This window comes from Mobula birostris, chromosome 3 (assembly GCF_030028105.1).
Source record: "Mobula birostris isolate sMobBir1 chromosome 3, sMobBir1.hap1, whole genome shotgun sequence".
In the NCBI taxonomy this organism is placed as follows: domain Eukaryota; kingdom Metazoa; phylum Chordata; class Chondrichthyes; order Myliobatiformes; family Myliobatidae; genus Mobula; species Mobula birostris.
This window is the reverse complement of record NC_092372.1, coordinates 178,887,003-178,913,473: the sequence shown is the minus strand read 5'-3', so window position 1 is coordinate 178,913,473 and position 26,471 is coordinate 178,887,003. Positions and strand designations below refer to the sequence as shown.

The window sequence follows — 26,471 nt, the reverse complement described above, 5'->3', positions numbered from 1 at the left end:
TGGAATATGTATACTGAGCTAATTGAGCAATATTTTAAAGCAAATGAAATAGCCAACAAGAAACAAATACCAATTTTGCTGTGTGCCTTCAGTTTAAAGGCTTACAGTTTGCTTCAAAGTTTGATTGCTCCGAGCAGACCAGCAGAAAAGAACTTTGCTGTTATTGTAAAAGTAATGCAGGAACATTTGGAACCAAAGCCATTGTTTATTTCAGAAGACTTCAGCTTTTGTAAGTGAAGGGGAGTCCTTTTTAACGTACGTAGCTGAGTTGAAGAGATTGTGTGAGCTCTGTCAGTTTGGTAATGGTGTTAATGATGCACTAATAGGTTGGTTAGTTAGTGGATTCTTACAAGAAAGCATTCAAAAATGGCTCCTAACTGAGGCACAACTTACATTTAAAAGAGCAGTTGAAATTGCTGTATCAATGGAAACAGTACACAGAGACTCAGTTGAGTTGCAGTCAGAAATGAAAGTGAGCATGAACAGAATTGCAGTGCCTAAAAAGAAACCAGCCTTGGCTGAACGAATAGTGTTATTGTTGTGGCAGGGACTCATGTACACCAGACCAATGCAAGTTTAAAGGCAAAACTTGCAGACAATGCAACAAAGTAAGACACATACAAAGAGCCTGGCGGACAGACGAAAATAAATGCTTTGCACTAAGAATAGAAAAAGCTATAAAGTCAAGTTACAATTTCAAAAAGAGTACTAATCTCCACGCTTTTGATGAAAAATCTGACAATGACGAGAATGGCACAGGACTGAGTAGCCTTGAGACCTACTGTGTGAAAACTAAAATGGACAAGCAATATGGCTTACACCAGAAGCAAATGGCAAATTAATTCAAATGGAATTGGACACTGGTTCAGCTATTTCAGTCATTCCACAAAATTAGCTTCAAAGATACTAAACGGAAGCCTGCAGATAGCCAACACTGAGAACTTATACTGGAGAAAAGATAACTCCTATGGAATGACATTCACAGCAGTGAAATACAACTAGCAACAAGTCACATTGAGCTTGTATGTGGTAAAAACGGGAAGACAAGGATTGTGGGGACATGATTGGCTAAGACAACTACAACTTGATTGGAGATCCATCCACCATTTGTATGCCACATCCCCTGTAGTAGTCAACTGAAAGTGAATTAAGAAAGGTACTGGATGATGCCACAGCAGTGCTCAGGCTGGCATTGAGAAACACAAACATATTAAGGGTAAGATAGCATTAAATGAAAATGCTGAACCAAAATTTTGCAAAGCCTGTCTGATTTCCTTTTACCAACTGTGATAAAGTAGCCAGTGAGCTAGATTGCATGGAATCTGAAGGAATTCCAAGGCTAAGTTGAGCCCATGGGCAATGCAAGTGGTCCTAGTAGCCAAGAAGTATGGGTCTGTCAGGAAGTCTGGTGATGTTAAAGTTACCATCAACCCAGTATTGAAAGTAGATCAATACCTTCTGCCCAGGATAAAGGATACCTTTGCAAAGTTTTGAGGAGAAAAACACTTCAGCAAAGTGGATTTAGCTGAGGCCTACTTGCAGATGGAAGAAGTGTCCAAAGTGTTTCTCACCATAAACACTCACAAAGGGCTTAATTGCTATAATGGGCTTATTTTTAGAATAGCATCTGCACCTGCACTCTGACAGAAAGCCATGGACCAGGTGCTGCAAGGCTGCCCAGGCTCTCAGTGTTACCTGGATGACATCATTGTTACCGGTAAGGATGAGAAGGAACATCTCCAAAACCTCAAGACTGTGTTAAAAAGATTAGAAGATTATGGGCTCAGAGCATGACGCAACAAGTGTGAATTCTTTAAACCAAGCATCACTTACTGTGGTCACACTATTGATGCACCAGGTCTACACAAATGTGCTGAGAAAATTCAAGCAGTAGTGGATGCACTAAGGCCAAAGAACATGTCACAGTTGCGGTCATTTTTAGGATTTATCAATTACTATTACAGATTTCTAGCAAACATGATTACTGTGCTCAACTGCTTGAACTCATTTCTGCAGATTGGGAAGAAATGGCAAAGACAAATCAGTGCAAGGTGGCTTTCAAAAAGGAAAAGGAAATGGTGACGTCAGACACTGTACTGACATATTATTATCCACATCGCCCAGTGAAGCTTGCCTATGACACCTCGCCTTATGGTATAGGTGCAATCATGTTGTATATTACAAATGATGAGAGTAAACACCCAGTAGCCTTTGCATCATATTTCCTTACCGTTGCAGAGAAAAATTATACACGGATTGACAGAGAGGCCTTGAGTCGGGTTTTGGGGGGTGGGGGGGAGGGTAAACCGTTCAACCAGTACCTGTATAGGAGGGAGTTTACCCTCGTTACTGATCATCTACCACTAGTGTCCATTGTCAATCCACAGATGGGTGTTGACTAACAGCAGAAGTACAAATGCAGAAGTGGGCTGTTTCTTGGAGAACACAATTGCAAGATCGAATTCAAAAGGACAACTAATCATGGAAATAATGATGGATTGTCTTGCTTACCTATGGAAAAGGAAATAGCTGAAAAATTTACAAAAGAGGACTTCCTCTAGATGTATTCTCCCGAATGCAAATTGACAGTTTCCCTATTATGGCAGAGATGATCTAAAGAGAAACCAGAAAAGAACCCACACTGTAATATGGTGCAGAAAGTCCAGTTCCCCCATATTTACCAGTGCTGAGATGAACTTCCCCTTGACGGTGGTTGCCTTATGTGGGGATTAAGGGTTGATGTACCATGCAAGCTGAAAGCTAAAGGTGTTGGAGGAGCTGCAGTACATGTTGTTCATCTAGGTGTGGTTAAAATGTAAGTGTTGGCTCAATGTTTTGTCTGGTGGCCTGGATAGATCAGCAGAATCGAGCAACTTGCCGTGCACTGAACGTGATGCCAGCATCTCGAGAGGATGCCAAGAGCAGTGCCTCTCCATCCCTGGGAATAGCCTGCTTTGCCCAGGAAGAGGATTCATCTGGATCTTGCTGGACTGTTCATGGGCACAAATTTCTTGGTAGTAGTGGATGCAGCTACAAAGTGGCCAGAAGTGTTTCCAATAACCTCCACTACAGCTTTGCACACCACACTGTTGATGTGTTCAGAAGTCTTTTCGCAAGGACTGATTTCCAGACCTCTTAGTCAGTGACAATAGGCCACAGTTTTTGGGGGAACAGTTTCAGTCATTCCTAAAATTGAATAGAATAAGACATTTTACATCTGCACCGTACTACCCTGCTACAAATGGCTTGGTGGAAAGGTTTGTCCAGAACCTTTCATACTGCTAGCAATGTCAGCAGAACACACTACACTAACACTGAACTAGAAGCTTGTCAATTTCCTCCTTACATATCATAATGCAACATATTCCACAGCCAGTAAACTCATCAGCTAGGCTGCTCCTACGTCATCCCTTGCATTCACGCTTGTATCTCTTCAAATCCAATCTCTGAAAGACTACACAGAGAAAACAGCTCAGAAAAATTGAAGGCTCCTCAAATAAGGATGTTCAATGTTTCACTCCTGGACTAGCAGTCCTGGTGAGGGACTACAGAGGTAATCAGAAAGATTAAGGACAGAAATGGACTACTCTCGTATTCAGTGGAAATTATAACTGATATCATCTGGAGATGATACATTGGTCAGTTGAGGAGAGCAGAGTCAATTTTTTGGTGTAGAAAGTTGGCTACCATTGTTAGAACCACTTCCTGCAGTCTTAGAGTCAAATCCTATAACCACCATGGAGGAGGACCCAAACCTGAGACTGCTTTCACAGCCACAAGTCTCTCTTGCCAAACAGAGTGACCTCCCTTGTCAGGAAAGACTGGGAAAGCCTCCACAATGATTAAATCTTTAGGTCTGAATGGGACAATTTAAAATGTGGATGTTTGAATTGTAGTTGTGTTATATATAATACCGCACATATAGTTGAGATCTATATAGAGCTGGAGTTTATAATTATGGAGTGTATTTAATATTTCAGTAATATTTGAGTAATCTTATTACAGTACATAAATAATTTGATTAAACATTCTTGTCCATTTAAATAATTAATTGCAGGCTAGGTGTATAAATACGTGAATTGCATACGTCTTCACATGCGTGCCTAGCTTAAATTAGACATGAAATTAGACTCACATTTCCAAACTCCTATGGCTTCCTTTGAATTAGTTTAATGTTTTGAAGCTACAGAACATAACACTATTTACCCTATATGTGCCTTTTGTAATATTATGTATCTCTTTCAAGACATTTCCATCTACTTATGTGGGCTATAACTCACTATTCACTGTCTAGTCATATGTTTGTCTAAATGTTTCTTAGAAGTTGCTGTTGCATATGCTTCTACCACCTCCCTTAGCAGCACCTTCCGAGTACCTACCGCAGTCCCTGTCAAGAAATACTGCAAATCTTCTTTAAAGTGCCATCCCCACCTCACTTTAAAGTTATGCTCTCCATTATGTGACTATTCAAAATCTGGAAAAGACTCTATCTACCATAGCTTTGCCTCTCAAAATTTTATATATCTCTTTTAGCCCGCCCCTCAGCCTGAACTTTTATACTCAATGTTCCAGCAGGTAAAGAAAGCCTGCTGTGTGCCTTATTTAACACTTATTTCTCTCAGCACCTTGACTTTCTTCTCTCCTTTTACAGCTTCCATTCTCAGGGGCACACTAGAGCTGGTAGTTAATGCCAGTTATCCCTTTGTTCTCTCACCTTGCCAAGCTCCAGTATTCAGGGGAGAACTTCAATAGGTATCAGAGGATAATCTGCCAAAGGAAAACTCTGAACCAGAACCAAAAGCACATGGTATCCATCCAGTTCTGCTCCTAACTGAACTAGAATGAGGATGAATGCTCAGAGACATTTTAAAACACGTTAAGTTTATTGACAGCTTTGACAGAAGGTAAAGCTCCTCTCCATCTTTGCATTCTATCAGAGGAAGACCACGTTGTCATTTAGAGCTTGCAGTCTCACTTGGGAAAAACCTCTCATATCCTGCCAGGTAAATGCACCTGTGCGGAGACTGCTAGTTAAATAGACATAGACATAGACATAGACATAGACATACTTTATTGATCCCGAGGGAAATTGAGTTTCGTTACAGCAAGAATAGAGCATAAGTATAGAAATACAAAAACCACAAACAATCAAACAATATACAAACTATGCCAGATGGAAATAAGTCCAGGACCAGCCTATTGGCTCAGGGTGTCTGACGCTCCACGGGAGGAGCTGCAAAGTTTGATGGCCACAGGGAGGAACAACCTCTGATGACGCCCAGTGTTGTATCTCCGTGGAATATGTCCAACAGCAAAAAGTTCACTATCCGGGCTACAAACACGTTCGTCGATCGTAATATGACCAGGATTGCATCATCTGTTGTTAACCAGAACAGCAAGCCCCCAACTCCTTTACGCTTACTGCTCTCAGTGCAATTTCACTCAGCCCGAACGGACTGGAAGCCCTCCATGGAAAAGTTTTGATCGGGTACGTCCACGTGCAGTCCAAGTGGAGAACTTCTCTTCTCCATAAGTCTCTGTTGTCTCGACCCGGTCCTCTTTCCTTTCCTTTTTGATCCCCCTCTGCATCCTCTGTGTGTCTTCCTCCGGATTTCAGCCAGGGTATCTGCCGCTCTGTTTGCTAAACTGACTAGCATAAGCGCAATCAGCTGGTCCCTGGAATAAACAATGCGACCGTACTGCTGCCTCACTAATGAGACGTGTCTGAATGTAACTATTTCCAGCGCTAAAAACCCAAATAAAACTCTCTCCACCAGCATGTTAGAGAGGGTGCAGCTTAAACGTGTTACCGTGAAAAAAATACAATAAATAACGTAAATTAAAAAGTAACATACAGTCTAGCCTGAAGTATTCCCACAACCTATGGACTCACTTTCATGTACACTTCATCTCATGTTCTGGATTTTTATTGCTTATTTAAAAACATTACTGTATTATATTTTTAGCATTTTTTCTCTCTTTTCATATTTGCACAATTTGTTGTCTTTTGCATGCTGGCTATTTGCCCATCTTGTGTCCAGTTTTTTCATTGATTCTGTTGAGTTTCTTTGTATTCACTGTGAGTGCCCACAATAAAATGAATCTGAGGATAGTATATGGTGACATATATGTACTTAGATCATAAATTTACTTTGAACTTTTGAACATAACCTGGCATAATTATAAATTGTCTAGTGGAATCTGTATGATGGAAGCATAATGACTCAGGTTTTAGGGAATGTGACTTAAAGATGTACATCACTGCTAGCCTCAGAAAAAAGCTACCTGCAAAGAACTAGCAAGCTTTTGCAAATAAATTATCTCATTTCTGATATGACTTTCAATCTGATACCATCCACCATTATTGTTTGGCATCTAGTAACAGTGAATTGAATGTGCATTCTGATCAGCTAGAGTGAAGAAAACAAATAAACCTTTTGTTATAAATTTAAAAACCTTGGGAACGATACACTACATTTATAACATTTGTTTTACAGGGCCAATGAAGACCAGCAATGATTAAAATTTAGGTCAGTTAAAAACACATTTATACATTCAACAATTACTATGAGTAACAATAAAATGAAGTTTACGCTTCTTCCCTGATTCTATTTTACTGGCAACACAACAACACTGCATCATACCTAGATCAAAGATATATATCTGGCAGTGAATGCAGGAATTCTGCATGCATGGATACCAAAGTTGCTGCAGGAGCAATCTTACACAGCAATGTTACTGACTGCTACTGTGACAGTCACAGATTTTGAGCTATAAACAGATTTGTTACTCACAGTCGGTGAGCCACAATCACATTCTTCTCCTGCCTCCACAAATCCATTACCACATTCCGGGGGATCAAGAAGCTGTATTAGTAAAAAGACAACATAGTTACACTGAAAGGCCCCAAGATGTGAAACATTAACCCTGTTATTTCTCTCCATGGATGCTGTCTGACCTAATAAGTGTTCACAGCATTTTCTGTTTTTATTTCAGATTTCCAGCGCCTGTTGTTTTGTCCCCCAGATATTCATTCATTGTAACCCAATTCACTGTTACTGGTCAATTTTTAAAACAACTACTAAATGATATCGTTTAATTGCTGAAAAAATTGTTCAAACAATCTTGGATTTCTTAATGTAACAATAATCATAAGGACTAAATACTCTCATTATTATATCTGAAAATCCAGAATATATCCAGAAATATTATCTATTTGATAAACAGTGTATTTTTTACTTTCTTTTCTAATTTGTCTGTTGTCTGCAACATTGCTTACCAGGTCCCTTATGCTACCAGGTAAAGTGGACAAGCAGGAAACAAATCCCTTGACTTTGCCCCCAGCTTTCACTTTCCCAATATCACATGTCTACATCCAAGAACACAGTTTATTGGGGATAGCAAGTGTGAAGACTTGCTTTGCAATACCACAACTGTCATGTTAAGGATTTGTATCATCTAAACAAACTCGGTATTGTCTCTCCAAGTCTGTCATTGTTGGGATTGTCCATAAGGGTCCTGACCCTCCTGTTTTGGACATTGCATTGGAATGGAGTATTCTGTGCCTGTTTTGGGGTATGCGTTGCCTAGCGGGAATCAAGACAACTCATCCGAGAATTCTAGTAGGCTGTTAATTTTGAGATAGTTTTCAGTTTCTTAGTAAGTTATAACGTTGATTCAGTAAATTCTGAAGAAGCTAACCATTATTTCCAGTACAAAGCAGTAAGAGTTTTAATGAAGAGGAAAAAGTCATCATGCTCTTTTCATAATTCTCAGCAGACCCCTCAAACCCTCAAACTTGACTACATTAGTAGTTTGCTTTGCACTTAGTAACTGTCCTCATAAACTAGTGGAGTCAATACCAGAAAGGCTCACAGTGGCATAAATAGAGAAATGAATACACAACAGTGCTGCTGTGCTGGGAATATGCAGCACACCGCTGTCCTCCTCACTGTGCTGGGAAACCCCCTCCTCTGCTGACTCTCCAGCAGCAACGAATTTCCACTTGGCTTCATGCGGAGAGGCTGGAGAAGAAAGCCAGCATTGGTGCAGCCACTCAGCACTGAGTTGTGGGGTTCAAAGTTGCATCTTGCTGTTGGATCTGTTGGAAGCAGCTGACTCATTCCCTTCACTTGTACCTTGAATGCAGAGATACTGTATCCCTATGATAACAGGTTCAATTGACCTTGTTAGCATAAGGAAATCTCCAAAGCTGGGGAGACATGTGCAGTTAAACAGAGAGAAGCTAATACAGCAGCTTTCATCACATCCATCCTGGAGGGGACAAGAGCACAGGACCTAGGTGGTCTATTAATGTGTAGAGCAGCTACTGCCAATCCCCAGCAATGTCAATATTCACTGTACCAAACAGGATGCATCCCCAAGCCCCACATCAAAACTCCAGCTCATCTAACACTAGCCTTGATAAACAGCTTCTCCACTCCAGAGGTGAGTCATTGCTCCTGGAGCATCAACAGAAGGCAAGAATTCATGCAGGTTCTGAGTGCTGCAAGGCTTTGGACAAGATTCCTGTCACAACCTCATGCTCCTTTAGGGAGGATAAGGATTTGTACCAGGAGCAGATGACATCTCTAAATTTCTGTTATGTACCTGTGAGTGCTTAGACTTGAGGAAGAATCAGCACTCTACAAGGTAGCATGAAGCTGGGGACTTTCAATTCATTTTGCCCATATTAATGGAATTCCTTACTAAGTTACTCTGTACTTCGCCTAATGTTCTCTTCAGAGGCTTCTGACCAACGTCTCTTCCTATTCCAAAAGTTTAGTTGTGATTTATATAATCAATAATTTGTCTGAGGTCTTATTATCAATAAGGTTATAGTTTCATAAACTTCAAATAGATTACTATTGTTACCTCCCTAAATAAAATAAACCAACAAATTACCTTTTCTTCTAATTTCATTACTGATATCAATTCCCTTTGCATTTTTAAGGATAATAACTATGCGAGTGTACCTACTGCATCATTACACTGTACACTTGGATGACTATATTTGTATGTACAATGTGTAGTTGTACAATTAAAGTAATTTTCTCAGAATAACATAAAACATAACTCACAAATATTTCAAAGCATGAATCTAAGAATTCACTTACAAGCCAAGACTGAGACAGTAAACAATTAAAAATGTTTATTATAAACAATGTAAAATAACGTGTGTAATTCTGATACTTACTCGGATAGGTTTATTGAAGAGACAACTACCACCACCGCTGTTCAAAAATTCCCGGTATTCTTCTATGTTGCATTTAGAAAATACACTCGGAAGATAATATCTGCAATTATTAGTACAATGAATCAACGCAATCATAGAAAAATACAGACCTCATTTATCACTTGCAATTATGCATCTTTTTAACAAAGAAAGATCAGTTGAAATACTTAAAAGACCTGCACTCATTCTTGGTTCCACAAACAGCAAGGATGATTTATCAATAATCTGCTTTTCAGTACTATGGTTATAATGGGAATTGGGGTGTATGGGGTGTCAGGGAAGGGTAGCACCTCTGGTGGGGGAACATGTCGCGTCCTTTTCAAGGTGGTTAGTCCACCTTTGGTCCCCACCTGGCACTCAGCTCTCACCTGTGGCTCCCCGTAGCTGTTTGCATGCGACAGCGGCCAAACCCCGGGCAATGGCTTCGACAAGCTGCTAAACCAGGTGAGGGTAGCAGACAGGTCTCAAAACCTTGGTGAGATAGGGAGCTGTCTATCTCAGCATGTGAAGACACTCCGGCGGATTGAGCGGATGAGACCAATGGAAGGTCCAAAGGTCAAGAAGGCGGCCTCTGCAAGCGTCATGGACCATGTAGAGCACAACAAGACACAGAAGACATCCTGGTCATCCACTGCGCCTAGTCCCACCTCCAACCATCTCGACTCTGTCTTGCCACTGTTTCCAGATGGGAATTGGGAAGAGAGAATGAGGCTGACACTGTGCAACTCTCCCTCACTTAAATCCAAAGCACGGGCTAATCTCGACACCATCATAATGGTGTCGAGGTCCTCATCGACGTCGATGATGGATGAACACTGTATGATGGGAATCCTAATTAAAATATAATACTTAAGAAACCAGAAGAAATTCCTGCTTTTCTACAAAGTGAACTATAATTAATTAAACACTCTACACGTACTATACACTGCATTACATCGATCCGTGTAAAACAACATACTTACTACCATCCCCCAATCTTCTAATATTTTCGATCAACTTTAATTCCTTAGACACCTCTAAATATCTCTCTTTAGTTAAGCATGCAAATGTTCATGTGTCTGTGGGACAACATTGAATCACAATAGTGGACATGATGAGCTCACTGGCTTGCTTCGGTCGGATTAATTCCCAAAATTTAATGATAATTGGCTCATAGGAAAGTTTTCCATACAAGTCATGACTTCAAAATTCCCAGCTGCAGTTTAATTAAGATCAATTATTTCCAGCAGAAAAAGATGGTAAAATGTTATAAACCTTACAAATAAAGGAATTTCAACAAACCTTTTGTGGTATTAAGTATATTGACCTATCACCTTCATTGCTTGGAAAACTTCACTGAGTTAGTATGAATATCATGAGTAGATGAGCATGCTGATGTGATTGTGGGTGTACTTTTTGAATAGCTTGAAAATTTCCAAAGTAATAAATCACTGAACATTCAAGGAGCCACTGGTAGGAAACTGCATATTTAATTATTGTTTACAATAATTCTTTCATCATTGTACTGTTCTGAATGTAATTGATAACCACTTAATTACTCACACTTTTGGCCACATGTTGTACTCGATGAATGGAACATGAGTATAAAATCTGCAATGAAGCAACTTAACTGCAAAGAGCAATTAAAGCCTAGGATCCCTGTTTCCATTTTACAGCAGAAAACTAATAACTTAAAAATAAAGTTCAAAGTTCAAAGTATGTACGTCACCATAGAAATTCATTTCCTTGCAGGCATTCACAACAAAACAAATAAATGCAATAGAATTTAAAAAACTACACACAAACAAAGGCTGAAAACAGCCAAATAAATAATACCGAGAGCACGATTTGCAGAATCCTTGAAAGCGAGTCCATAGCTTGTGGAATCATTTCAGAGTTGAGCTATGTGAAGTTATCCATGCTGGTTCAGGATCCTGATGGTTGAAGAGTAATAACTGTTCCTGAACCCGGTGGTGTGGGACCTAAGGCTCCTGTACTTCCTTCCCAACAGCAGCAGTCTAAAATTACAACAGGATCTAGCAAAGTAGGCGAGAGAATGATATTTTTACTCAGGCGAGAGCAAAGTGATGTCTTTTGGGAAGTTAAACCAGGACAGGATATACACAATTAATGGGAGGGCCATGGCCATGGGGAGTGTTGTTGATAAGTAGCCTACAAGTACAGAGTTACATGAAAGTGGTGACAAAGGGATATAGAGTGATTAAGAAGGCATATGCGTAGCTTCCCTTTATCAATCTAAGAATTGAGTATAGGAGTTGGAACATCATGTTATAGTTGGTTTAGATCAGTTTGTTGCTGCCTTGCTATAGGAAGGATGTGATTAAGCTAGAGAGAGTGCAGAAAAGGTTCACAGGAATGGTACCTGAACTGGTGGGTCTGAGTTATAGAGAGGTTGGATAGGTTGTTTCTGTTCTCCCAGGAGAGAAGCAGCGAAGGAGGCAGATGTAGTGACTTCACTGAGGTTTATAGAATTATGAGGGCAGATATAGGGTGGATGCAAAAGTGGAGGAAAGGTTCAAGATGAAAGGAGAATGATTTAATGGGGATTTGAGGGGCAACTTCTTCCCACACAGAGGTTGGTGTGTATATGGCTCAAACAGTCAGAGGACGCAGGTACAATTACAATATTTAGAAGACTTTTAGACAGGTAGATGGATAAGAAAGGTTTAAGGGGATGTGGGGCAAATGCAACAAGTAGGATTAGCATAGACAAGCACCCTGAACAGTGTGGACAAGTTGTGCCGAAGAGCCTGTATAACTCTGTGAATCTAAAATAAGGGTCTTCTAAATGGTAAAATAGCCCAGATAATAGAGAATGAAGTGGTTGTATTTTTGTGATAACATCCTTTGTGTACATGTTTAAATGCAACTGATGTAAGAGCTGCCAAACAGCAAATTGGATTGGGCACTTTTGGCTGTCTATCACTTCTACAGAACTGAAGATTTCCGGAATCATTTAGGCATGTGACAAAAAGAGATGTCCTCCCTCCTCACCTCCATGACATCCTCTTATTGGAGCCGTATTACAGATGCCCTGGACTCAACCCTTTAAACTTGTGTCCTGCTTCCCATTCTTTCTTGTGGCAATATCAGCTGGTTTGGAATAAAGAATGTCATATTTTAAAACCCTGATGGATTCCGTTGTTTTAATCCAAAGTTCTTTCAGAAGTCAGGAAAGAGGCACAAAACTTGATACTTCACACTTGTTTAATTAAGTGTTAGCAAAACAAAGAGAGGGTTGAAAACAGTGTGAGGTCTACTAGTTGAAGAGAGGGAAAGTCAAAAAATCTAAGAACAAAGATGGCCTCTGGCCTCATGGTCAGCTCTTTTAGATAAGGAAAATTCCATTCAAATTCATAGATAAGAGTCAACCAATGATAAAGCACTTTTTCAAATAATGCAGCACCAAGACAAGTTTCCAGAACTTCCCAGAATTGTCCAATATAACCACTAAGGAACACACTGAGTAACTGCATATACATACTGTGACCACTAGCAATGATATTATGTGTATACAAGAATTACTTCAAATACAAGCAGATAATTAAATGTTAAACTGCAAGTAAAATGACAATTAAAATTAAACAGTTGGATCCAACAATGCCCCCCTTTGATTCTAAATCACATGTTTAGAAGCATTACATCTGAAAATTCAGAGGCAAAAATCTTGTGGCATCTACGTTAAGAATAAAATAATCAATAATTCCCAAGTTAAGAATTATCAAAGGGTAAATATTCTTCAAAGTATTTTTAGGATTATGTCATTGTTATGCAGATTAGTAGGCACACTTAAACGAGTTTGAACTCTTCTATTAATGATTGCATTTAAACAAGCAAAAAAGATGTAAATTATGATAAGGCATATTAGTATGAATAATATGATTCATAATATTGAGTAGCCCCAGCTTCCGAGACTTAAATGTATCACATCAAAGAAATCCCACCCATCAGATTGATGTATTTTAGCTGCTTCTTTCAAATATGATCAATCAAATTAGTCATGTCTTCAGACTTGTTAGGTATGGAAGTACAACACTCCTTGCCTGCAACTGCATATGTTACCCCCTTAACCGCTGAGAGAACATCTAATGCCGTACAATTCTGAAGAACCATCTTACACATGGCGACCATTCCTGTTGTTACTTTCCCCAAGGAATCAGCAGTGTCATTTCTTACTCTTTCTGAGGCTGCAGCAACATTTTTAATTTCTGTTATTCTCTTTTGCAAATCCATAAAATGGGAATAAAATTAACACAAAATGATCTCCCTCTGAAACGCCTTGTTTACTTCTGGACTCAGGAGTAAAGTGTGCATGTGTTTCATGGTGGGAAAAACATACCCTCAATAACAAGCACCTAACCAGCTATGTGGAAGAGAGGTGTAGGCTCCATTTCTGCACATAAAGCACATATTGTTCCATGAACTTAAACTATTTCTTATTACTTGACAGGAGCTTTGTTGAATTGTAATATTTTTGATTGTCATTGAAAATGCCAGAGTCATTACTCCATTTAGGCCAATGCAACATGAAATATGCCCTACTGGAATGCTTTCTGAAGCAAAAGGTGGCTTTTATAGTGAAGACATGAAAAGATTTAATATCTTTGTTATGAACATTAGATGTCGATATATCCCAAGATAAGACACGAATATGACAGATATGATACGAGTCCCTAAATCATGCTGGTTATATTTACATATATGACCTAGTTTAAGACAGCAGTTGGGGGACATGATCATCATATATTTATGTCTCCCTCGAGAAAAATGAATCATAGGCATAATGTCAACATCACCATTGCTGAAATGTTTAATAAAGAGGGTGCATGCTTGTTCTGGATCTGCAGGAACTCCTAGCACTGCTGCATATTTTGAAGTGTGTGCCAACAGCTAGAGGCGTTAACAGCACCAGCAGATTCATGTGATACTTGTAATTATACATGATGAGTCATCTCAACTGGGAAAATGTGATTAGTGGAAATTGGCAAAACTGTAACAAAAATAAATAATATTATAATAAACTTCATACAGTCCAGTAGTTGTCGGCTTGCCTGAATTCTTCTGGCTGCTTAGTGATTTGCTCACTGTAGCCCAGCAGTTTAGGAACTGTGGCCAAGAGGTTACTAGCACATTCACCACTGTGCTCACTGCCCTTTTGGGTACATCCTTAGCTCACTTTCGATGACTGATGAGTATCCACTTACTTCTATCTTCTACTTTCTCTGCTGAGTTGGTAACTAACAACACTTGATAAGGACCCTTCCATCCATCTCACAGTGGTTTTTTATATGGGCTCTTAATTCACTTAATCACCAGGAATCAAGGTATGTCCTCCCTCTAAATCACTCCAAGGGGCAGTAGCCTGTACAGCTTGAGTTAATTTTACACAATAGTTAACTGAACTGTCTGCCATAAAGCACCACTTTGAGATTGAGAGCTCCTAGCAGTTACACCTTGAATGGACTTAATGTGGTTTTCTTGTTTGGCGTTGTTCTGATGCTGCATAAGACCATAGAAAGACCCATAAGCCGTTGTTACACGTTCCTTATGATACTTAGTTGCTGTTTGATGATTCCATTCATTTGTTCGACTTGTTCTGATGACTCTGGGTGGTGTGGACAATGATAAGACCAATGAATGTTCATTATTTGACATAATTCCTGACAAACTCTGTCAGTGAAATTTGTTCCTTGGTCAGAGTTGATGTGACATGGCAATCCCCATCTAGGAATATAGTCATTGATCAGAGTTTTTGCTCTGTGTGTGGCAGTGGCTACCCTTACTGGAATAGCTTCCACCCATCTTGAAAACCTGTCCACTATTACTAGTACATCTGAGTATCATTAACCCTTTAGCAAAGCAATATAGTCCACTTATAAGAGTAAACATGGACAAGGTAGAACAGGAGTACTTAATTGTAGTAGCTTTTCCACTGTTCCAGGATTTGTCTTCTGGCATGTCATGCATCTTTCAAATGTCTGTCGAGCTTGTGTTCTGAACTTTGAATTTTACCACCACTGGAAGAATCTGTTGATCATCTTTTGCACTGCAATGTGTCCCAGGCAGTGTATCTGCTACTATATGCCAGATAATCTTGTATGTCTGTGATACAGAGTTCAACTTTATTTCCATAATTCCAGTGGTTGGGTTCACTGTATATGTTCTTGGTATTCCTTTTATTTCTTTTACTCCCTCCTGTGCAGCCCCTTTTCTGCAATTTCATCTGCAAATGCATTTCCACGGTCTTCCCATGGAGTCATTTTGGAGTAACTTTTACTAATCCAGCAACTTCTGTCAGCAGTTGTATGACATCCATAGGTTCTTGTCCTAGTTGGCCATTCTTGATTAGGGTTCCTACAGCCATAAGACATCTTCTTTGTCTCTATGAGTTTCCAATATCATGACCAACTCCAAAAATATATTGAGAATCAGCATAGATATTAGCTGATCTTCCTTCTGCCAATTTACGGGATTCTATCAAAGCTGTTAGTTCTGCCTTTGGTGCAGAGGCATCAGAAGCCATGCTTCCTGATACCAAAACTGAAGTGCTGGTAAACAATGACCCATCCAGCCATTCAAATTCCTCTCTCAATTGTTGAGGAGCCATCAGTGTACAGAGTCAGATCGGGGTTCAATACAGTCATTCTTTGTAATAACTTGCATCTTCATGGCATGTTATTGTTCTTGCACTGTCATGGCCATCATAGTCTTCCATACCTGAGAGTAACAGTGTAGCTGGATTCACTGGACTTGCTCACTGAATGATATTACTTACCTCGGTTAAGACTGCCATCATGTAGCCGTGTTTCTCATTGACCTACAGGGTAAGTGATTCACCTGTATTAGGGATTCTTAATGCAGGTGCAGTGCACAATGTCACCTTTAAACACACTTTCAGGTGTTTTCCATTAAGAGTCATGGCATTGCCTGAGCACTTACTGACTTTCAGCAGATTGTTGAGTGGTTGAACAATAATTGATGGATCTGCCATCAGTTTGTCAATACATTGATTAGCAATGGTTTCATCTTCAGCCCTATGTGTCTTTACTCCCCTTTCTTTATTGGAGCAAGCTGTGACATAGCTTTTAATCTTATTGTTTCTTCACTGTCATCCTCACTTGGGTTGCTAGAGGCCGTTATCCATGTCATGTCCATCCTGTAGTTCCTCAGAGTTCAGATAGTGGTGCTGTATTGGGAGACTGTCTGATGTAGGCTGTAATTCTTCAGAATTTAGATGGTGTCGCTGACTTGGGGGACTATTTGATGTAGGCGGTGTTTCCCAGGGAGGAGCACCGGAAGCAGCATCACTAACAGGACTACCCCTTTGAAGATCCTGTACAGTTTCTCCTTGTTTTAGCTTGCCTCTGAGATTCGTACACGCACTTTCATTAAATTACTTTGTTTTTCTTTTGCTCATTCGGTTAATGTAAAGATATGCTCTTCAGGCTGTTCACTATCTCTATCATGCCGTTTTTTCAGTTCACCACAGGTTTTGTATTTCTTTCCCAATTGATTAGTAAAAGTCTTTATTTGCCCCATTAACTCTTTCATTTCTTTGCACATTCAATCAAACTGACCACATAGTCTTATCTCTTAATCAGTAAGTGCCATTCTAGGTTTTTCCTTTCCCTCAACAATTTTCCAAATCTTAAAAAGCTTATCTTATTGTTATACTTCATCTGGGCTTTCTCATTAACTTTAGCAAACTGAGATTGTTTATTCAGGTAAGAGCTCTTATTAGGTTTCACGATTTTGGCCATTGTTTTTATTTGATCTTAATTCGGATGTACTTTTTATTACTTTGAAAATGGTCTCAAAATATAGATTGCAACTATTGGTTTGTCCTGTGACCAAAATATTATCCCTTGACCAATGGGTCATCCTGAAACTCAATTACTGGATGCAACCATTAGTTTGTGCAACGTGTATTTTACTAGGTGCCAAATGGATTGCCATCTAACCTTAATAGATCACTGTGCAACCAAAATAGATTATCCTGCAAATGAAACTGATTGCAACTGATACTTTTACAGATTTGTTTAATTTTATGGCAATGTAGTGGTCCTCAATCCTAATTTCCATCTGATCATATTGAAATCAGAACTAGTTTTCCTCTCAGACAAACTTGAACAAAGGAAGTTTGTATCCCCTTTGTTTTGGCACTGAAAAATGCCACTTTGTGATTGTTTCAAGTACTTAAAGTTCACAATATCCTGCCAACTATGCCAATTCGATTCTGATATTTTCATCCAAGGTTCTTTCAGAAGTCAGGGAAGAGGCACAAAATTTGTTGCTTCATGATTATTTTGTTAAATGTTAATAAAACAAAGAGAGAGTTGAAAACAGACAGTGAGAGAGGTCTATTATTTAAAGGGATGGAGAGTCAAAAGTTCTATGAACAAAGATGAGCTTTGGTCTCGTGGTCACTTTTTTATACTATATAGATAAGGAAAATTTCATTCGAATTCATAGAAAAAAGTCAACCGATGAGAAATTTGGTTGGAAATTTTGAGTTTAACATCAAAGGATGTACTTTGGATCGAAAGGGCAGGCAGGATGGCATAGGTTGTGGTATGGCTCTGTTGGTAAGAGATGGAATCACATCTTTAGAAAGAGGTGACATAGGGTCAGAGAATGTTGACTCTCTGTCAATGGGGTTAAGAAACTGCAAGGGTAGAAATCCATTATGGGAATCATATATAGGCCTCCAAATAGCAGCCAAGATATGGGGTTGAGATTGTAAAAGGAGCTGGAAAGGGCTTGTAATAAGGGTAATGTCACAATTGTAAGGAGGGAGCTCAATATGCAAGGGGATTAAGAAAATCAGGTTGGTATCAGATTGCAAGAGAGGGAATATGTTGAATGCCTACGAGATGGCTTTTCAGAGCAGGTCACACTCAAGCCTACTAGGGGAAAGGCTATCTTAGATTGGGTGTTGTGTAATAACCCAGATTTTATTAGTCAGCCTAACGTAAAAGAACCCTTTACAGGCAGGTCACGTGATGTCTGCCATTGATCGGGCACCTCCCTGAATAACTCCTACAAAAACTTCTTTACAACCTGTTTATAAAACTCTCATATAACCTTAATAAAGGCAATGGTTAAAAGGAAAAATTGTGGAAATCCTACTGGCGCTATCGCTGCCGGCCTTGCACTATCGAGAGCGTCTGGAGTTGAGGGACGCGGGAGCAATGGTGATGAGGCCTGCTCGTTGGATAGTTCCTCTGAGCCTGCGGAAGGTCTGAGGACGACGGCAGCGCGACGCGATGACGGCTCGGGTAGTGACTTTGCAGCCACGATTCATGAGTTGGCCGATGCAGTCCGGACTTTAACCGGTAGGATGGGAAAATTCGAGAGTCATTTAGACCTTATCATGCAAGAATCTAAGGAAATGAAGCAGACTTTGGAATCTTTAAATTTGCAAACCCAGGATTTAGAAAATAATACAAAGGATGTTGTGAATAGATTACAAAGCCTGGAAAAAGAAAAAGATTCCTGGAGGACTGAGAAAGTAATGGATAAACTGGACTCCTTTGAAAACGATAGCAGAAGAAATAATATCAAAATAGTGTGTTTAAAAGAGGGATTGGAAGGAAGAGAAGCAGTAACTTTCCTTCAAGAATGGATCCCCAAAGTTCTGGGGAAAAAACATTTTGACAAAGAATTAATTATAGAAAGAACCCACAGGACTTTAATCCCCTGACTACCTCCAGAGCAAAGGCCGCGCTCTATACATACGCTTTTTGACGTATCAAGATAAAGAAAAAGTATTACCAGCTGCAGCAATAGAGGCCAGAGAGAGAAATGGCCTTCTAGAGTTTGAAGGGGGGAAGATATTCTTCTTTCCAGAAATTAGTGTGGCCTTGTTAAGAAAAAGGAAAGACTTTGACTTAACAAGGAGGTTATTAAAGAATTAAGGTCTTCAATATTCTTTATTATATCCAGCAAAGCTGAGAATTACTCTGTGAGATGGAGGGAGGAAATTTTTTACTAACCCCCAAGAGGCAATAAACTTTATTCAAAAAATATCTGATACATCGTGGTTCAGAATATTCTTCTAGAACAAGAGGCCTAGAAAGATGCATCTTGGGCAAAATATATGAAAAAAATTGTTTAATTTTCTTTATTAATATAGATTAATTTTAACAACATTATAATCTTGAACTTCAAATCTATATGATTATGGATGAAGACTATTATGATTTAAAATATGGATTATGGATGGTCTTTTTGAATTATACTTAGGAACTATATAGTTCATCTAATTTTGTTATAACTAGTATGAATATTTTTGATTATATAGATGTCATCTTTTGATATGTTTAATTTTTGGTATACTGGATATGTATTAAGTTACAATATTTAGGGTTATATTTAGTAAGTTTCTTTGAATTCTATTCTTTATTTGGATATATTGCAATATTAATGATACCTACTTTCAATATAGATTATGTTAGATATTTAGTAATAACAGGTGTGGAATATAATTTATTTTTACAGAGGTTTAATTAAGGAGTTATTGGGGGAGTGGATAATTTTTTTGTCTTTTTTTAAAAAAGATTAATTATGTTATATGTTAAAGAATGTCCATCTTTAGTGCAATGTTTATCGGACCCCACAGTAAGAGGGGTTAAGGCACTGTGGACTTGGAGCGCCAGTTGGGAGGGGTTTTCTCCCTTTCTTTTTCTTTTTCTTTCTTTTATTTTCTTTCCTCTTTGGTTTCCTTTCTATTTTCTATATTCTATTGAGAATGGCACCAAATATCTCAGAGTCACTCAAAGAAGTGGGATTAATTTATACTTTTTTTGTGGGCAGGATTTATCAACTAATAAAATTTGATAACTATGAATAGAGCAATTAAGTTTTTAAGTCTTAATGTTAATGGGATAAATGGACCGATAAAAAGGAAAACGGTCCTGGCATAATATTAAAAAAATCATATTGATATTACTTTTCTTCAAGACACTCATCTTACAGTGACAGAACATAACAAATTAAAGAGAGGATGTGTTGGTCAAGTTATAGCGTCCTGCTTTAATTCTAAAGCCAGAGGAGTGGCAGTATTGATAGGGAAGAATTTGCTAGTGAAGGTGGAGGGTGCTATCATAGATCCGGCCGGGAGATTTGTTACGGTCAATTGTCAAATATATTCAGAATCCTAGACACTTTTGAATTTATATGCCCCCAATTGTGACGATGAGAAATTTATCCAAAATATTTTTTTGAAAGTTGTTCAAGGATATGAATATATCTTAATTGGAGGGGACACACATCAAAGTTGCTGGTGAACGCAGCAGGCCAGGCAGCATCTGTAGGAAGAGGTGCAGTCGACGTTTCAGGCCGAGACCCTTCGTCAGGTCCTGACGAAGGGTCTCGGCCTGAAACGTCGACTGCACCTCTTTCTACAGATACTGCCTGGCCTGCTGCGTTCACCAGCAACTTTGATGTGTGTTGCTTGAATTTCCAGCATCTGCAGAATTCCTGTTAATTGGAGGGGATTTCAATTTTCGTCTGGATCCAGTTTTAGATAGATCAGTTAAATAAGTCGTGAAGGTCAGGGCAGCAAAAACCACCCTGGCCTGCATGAAGGACTTGAATATAATTGATGCTTGGAGATGGCAGCATCCAAGGGAAAGAGATTACTTTTTCTATTCAAAACAATATGATTCCTACTCTAGAATTGAATTATTTCTAATATCGGCTAAATTAGAAAGTAGGATCATTCAAACAGAATATGCCGCTAGACTACCATCGGATCATTCACCTTTAATTTTATCAATTGAAATGCCTGATAAACACAAAACGTTATATAGATGGCGTTTTAACCCTTTGCTGTTGAAAAGACCAGAGTTTTGCAGTTTCATTAGAGCTCAAATAGAATTGTTCTGTGGGATGAACTCACCCTCTACTGCCAATAATTTCTTCTTATGGGACACATTAAAAGCATACTTAAGAGGACAGATAATTGGATATGTTAAGGGTATAAAAAATAAATATGTAACAGAATTAAATGAATTGGAGAAAGAAATAACACAATTAGAAAAAGATTGCCAGAATTTAACAACAGAGGAAAACTATAAAAAATTAATGAATAAAAAATTAGAGTATAACACAAAACAAACCTATAGAATAGAAAAAATGATACTAAAATCAAAACAACAATATTATGAATGAGGAGAGAGAACCCATAAAGTACTATCTTGGCAATTGAGGGTGGGAGAAACCTCCAGAACAATGAATGCGATTCAAACAGGGGAAGGTAAGATTTCATATAAGCCAAAAGAAATAAACAATACTTTTAAGCAGTTCTATTCAGAACTATATAAATCAGAATCAGTGGGTGACTCACTGAAAATTGATGATTTCTTGTCTAATTTACAACTTCCCAAATTGAGTCAACAAGATCAGGAAGAATTGAATGCCCCTTTTTCTAGGGATGAAATTGAAAGAGCCCTAGGCTTATTACAGGCTAATAAATCACCGGGAGATGATGGTTTTCCCCCTGAATTTTATAGGGAATTTAAGGATCAATTAATGCCCCTTTTTACGAGGGTTGTGACTCAGGCTGAGGAGACCCAGACTCTACCGGAATCCTTTTCAACAGCAATTATTACATTAATTCTCAAGAAGGATAAGGATCCACTAAAACCAGCATCTTATAGGCTGATCTCACTTTTAAATGCGGACTATAAAATTATAGCAAAGGCATTAGCTAATAGACTAGCTCGATATCTGCCAAAATTGATTAAACCCAGTCAGACAGGATTTATTAAAAATAGACAATTATCTGATAATATTGGCAAACTACTGACTATATTACATTTAGCTAGGATGAAGGTGGACCCAACTGTAGCAGTGGCTTTAGATGTTGAAAAGGCCTTTGATAGACTGGAATGGGATTTTTTATTTAAAACAATGGAAAAATTTGGTCTAGGCCAAATATTCATAAATTGGATAAGAGCACTTTACCATCCGTCTAAGGCCAAAATAATTACAAATGGGCAGATTTCACCAGTTTTCTGTCTACATAGATCTAGTAGACAAGGTTTCCCACTATCTCCAGCTCTATTTGTTCTGGCAATAGAGCCATTGGCTGAGGCTGTTAGATAGGATCCAAACATAAAGGGGTTGAAAGTGGCGCAGGAAGAATATAAAATTAATTTATCTGCTGATGATATTTTAGTATATTTGGCTGACCCAGCCGGCTCTTTGGTAAGATTTATGGCCTTGCTGGACAATTATGGTATAGTCTCGGGATATAAAATAAAGTGGAATAAAAGTGAAATTTTACCTTTAGGTAGAGGAGACTATGCCCAATATCAATATGGCACTCAGTTTAGATGGGTTAAATTCAACATGAAATATCTGGGGATTAAGTTTAATCATACTTTGGATGACCTTTATAAACTTAATTATCTCTCCTTGCTGCGGAATGTCGAGGAGGACCTACGTAGGTGGATAAACCTTCTCATCACATTGATGGGCAGGGTAAACTGTATAAAAATGAAGATAATGTTAAGACTTCAGTATTTTTTTCAGTCTTTACCTATCCCATTATCCAATAATTTTTTTAAGATTCTCAATGGACATATTAGTCTATTTTTATGGTTGGGTAAAATATCTAGAATCTCCATGGAAAAATTGACCTGGAACTATAAATTGGGAGGGTTAAAATTACCAGATTATAAAAAATATTATTTAGCTGCACAAGCACGTTTTATTGCTTCTTTTTTTGATGAGACAACCGTTCCTTCTTGGGTTACAATTGGCTTACATGTGGTAGGAGAAGAGATGGCAGAAGAATTTATATATAAATGGGACTCCAAATTAATTAAAAAGAAAACAAACAATCCTCTACTGAGACATGTAATTTATATCTGGGAAAAAATTAAACAATTTATGGGTCTAAAAAAAGGAATATCCTCAAAGACACCTCTATCTCAGAACAGATTAATACCCATGACTCTGGGTAATAAATTTCTAGTCACCTGGTATCAACATGGTATCAGGTGCATTGAAGATTGTTATAATCAGCAGAAGCAATTTGTGTCTTCTGAGGGACTTAAAAATAAATATAATTTATCTAATAACGGTCTTCTGCTATCTCCAATTACGATCTTTTTTGAGGGACTGTTTGGGTCCATCACTGGCCCTACCAAGGTGCTCAGACATGGAGGTTCCAATTCCAAAGGGGAATACAACTATATTTATTTCTAATATGTATTTCAGGACCAATCTCCAAAGCTTGGTATATACAGATCGAGGGAGAGATGGGAGTCGGATTTGGGCATTGTAATTGATCATCAATGTTGTTCACATCTATGTTTGGATAGTGTTCCCACTCTTATCAACTCTAGATGCAGAATGATACATTTTAATTTTTTACATCAGTTGTATCTCACACCTGAAAAAATACATAAAAATAAACCATAAATTTCTGACAAGTGTTTCAGGGGTGGCCTAGATGTTGGCACCTTTTTGCATTCCGTCTGGCTATGCATGAAACTGAGATCTTCTTGGATAGATCTGGGGGAGGTATTGGGAAAATTCTGGGGATGGATTTCCCTCTAGACCCAGAATTGTTTCTTCTGGGGAACTTAGCAGTTTTGAAAGTTAACCTCCCCAGGAATGAATCCAAATTTGTTAAAATTGCGTTGTCAGTGGCCAGGAAATGCATAGCAGTAACATGGAAATCCAATTCCCATTTACATATTGATCATTGGAATAAAGAAATGCAAAGTTGTATACCCCTTGAGAAGATTACTTATACCCTTAGGAATGGATACACTATGTTCATTGTATATTTAGATTACTTAAATGCCCAGATTGTTTAATTTATTTAATATATCCCTGATTATAAGCTAGTTTCTTTAATTTGTATTTTAAACTGACTCTGAAAACTGGATGCCTACTCTTCTTTTTCTTTTTTTTCTCTTTTCTTTTTTCTTCTCTCCTTTCTTTCCTCTGTCTTTTGTGTTTTTTTTCTCCCTCCTTTTTTCTAAACGCGGGGAGATGGTGTTGGGATAGGTGTTCTTTTTTTTTCTCTCGGACTTATTAATGTATTTGAATTAATTTTTTTCATTATGTATTAATTGTTGTATTAATTGAGTCCCTACATTACTTCTTTAAAAAATTAAATAAAATATAAAAAAAACAAAAACCCTTTAGAGGCAGTGATCATAATATGATTGAATACATACCACAATTTGAGAGGGAGAAGTGTAAGTCACATGTATTAGTATCGCAATGGAATAAAGGGAATTACAGAGGCATGAGAGAGGAGCTTGCCCAGGTGGATTGGAGGGGGATACTGGTGGGAATGATGGCAGAGCAGAGATGTCTGAAGTTTCTGGGAATAGTTCACAAGGCGCAGGATAGATATGTCCCACAGAAGAAGTTATTATCAATGGCAGGGGTAGGCAACTGTAGCTGACAAGGGAAGTTAAAAACAGCCAAGGAAAGGGCATATAGGTTAGCAAAAGTGAGTGGGAAGTTGAATGATTGGGAAGCTTTCAAAATCCAACAAAAGGCAAGTAAAAAAGCTATAAGAAGGTAAAAGATGGAATATTACTGCAAACTAGCTGATAATATAAAGCAGGATGCTAAAAGTTTTTTTTTCAGTTATATAAGTAATAAAAGGGAGGTGAGAGTTGATATTGGATCCTGGAAAATGACATTGGTGAGGTAGCAATGGGGACAAAGAAATGGTGGATGAACTTAGTAAGTACTTTGCTTTAGTCTTACTGTGGAAGACACTAGCCAGAGGTCCGCGAGTGTCAGGGAGCATGAGTGAGTGCCATTGCTATTACAAAGGAAAAAGTGCTAGGCAAACTCAAAGGTCTTAAGGTGGACAAGATGGACTACATCCCAGAGTCCTGAAAGAGGTTTCTGAAGAGATAATGGATGCATTGATCATGATCTATCAAGAATCACTTGTTTCTGGCATGGTCCTGAAGGACTAGAAAATCGAAAATGTCACTCCACTCTTTAAGAAGGGAGGAAGGCAAAAGAAAGGAAATTATAGGCCAATTATAGGCAAGCAGAGTCCACTGCCAAGAAGGCCCACCAATGCCTTTACTTCCTGAGAAAGCTAAAGAAATTTGGCCTGTCCCCTAAAACCCTCACTAATTTTTATAGATGCACCATATAAAGCATTCTTCTAGGGTACATCACAACCTGGTATGGAAGTTGTCCTGTCCAAGACCGGAAGAAGCTGCAGAAGATCGTGAACACAGCCCAGCACATCACACAAACCAATCTTCCGTCCTTCGACTCGCTTAACACTGCACACTGTCGGAGCAGTGCTGCCAGGATAATCAAGGACACGACCCAACCCGCCAACACACTTTTCGTCCCCCTTCCCTCTGGGAGAAGGCTCAGGAGCTTGAAGACTCGTACAGCCAGATTTGGGAGCAGCTTGTTTCCAACTGTGATAAGACTGCTGAACGGATCCTGACCCGGATCTGGGCCGTACCCTCCAACTATCCGGACCTGCCTCTCTGTTTTTTGCACTATCTTACTTTCCTTTTTCTATTTTCTATTTATGACATAATTTAAAATTTTAATATTTACTATCAATTTGTACTCCAGGGAGCGCGAAGCACAGAATCAAATATCGCTGTGATGATTGTACGTTGTAGTATCTTCTAAGAAACTTCTGAAATGCCCACTTCGCTACCGCTGCTACTGTGTGGTAACCGAAATCTCTGGAGCAGAAGGCCCCGAATCCTCGGCTTTGCTTGTTTTGGCGGCTGGGGCTAGGTTGAAGGCACTCGGGAGGCTGTATCTGAGGGGCTGGTCGGAGACTCAATATTTTCGGATGGACGGACTCGGTGTCGGCTGTGGTCGGCTGCTTCCAAGCCATCGGCAGTTATCAGTGCCTTGGAGGTTTATGGCAGGGAGTTTCTCCCTTTTGCCGCCTGCTATCAGGGACTCGGGAGTCGATTGGGACTTGAGACTTTTTTTTTACCATGCCCATGGTCTGTTCTTTGTCAAATTATGGTATTGCTTTGCACTGCTCTAACTATATGTTATAATTATGTGGCTCTGTCAGTGTTAGTCTTTGGTTTGTCCTGTTTTCTGTAATATCACTCTGGAGGAACATTGTATCATTTCTTAAAGCATGTATGCATTTCTAAATGACAATAAAAGAGGACTGAGTGTTCTCATAATCTAGTATCAACTGTTTGGCGACAATAAAGTATAAAGTTAGCATAACATCAGTGGTTGGGAAAGT

General features: G+C 38.8%; 1 protein-coding gene across 3 annotated transcripts in view; it reads right to left on the bottom strand.

Annotated features, from left to right (window-relative positions):
• The window catches only part of LOC140195455 (disintegrin and metalloproteinase domain-containing protein 22-like), a 345,726-nt gene that overhangs the window by 85,452 nt on the left and 233,803 nt on the right, over positions 1-26,471 (bottom strand). For all 3 annotated transcript variants that reach the window (XM_072253768.1, XM_072253769.1, XM_072253771.1), the window contains exons 15-16: positions 9,197-9,296; positions 6,795-6,866 (exon numbers count right to left, since the gene is read on the bottom strand). In XM_072253768.1, coding sequence (XP_072109869.1) covers positions 6,795-6,866; positions 9,197-9,296 — 172 coding nt within the window. The remainder of the gene's footprint in view (positions 1-6,794; positions 6,867-9,196; positions 9,297-26,471) is intronic.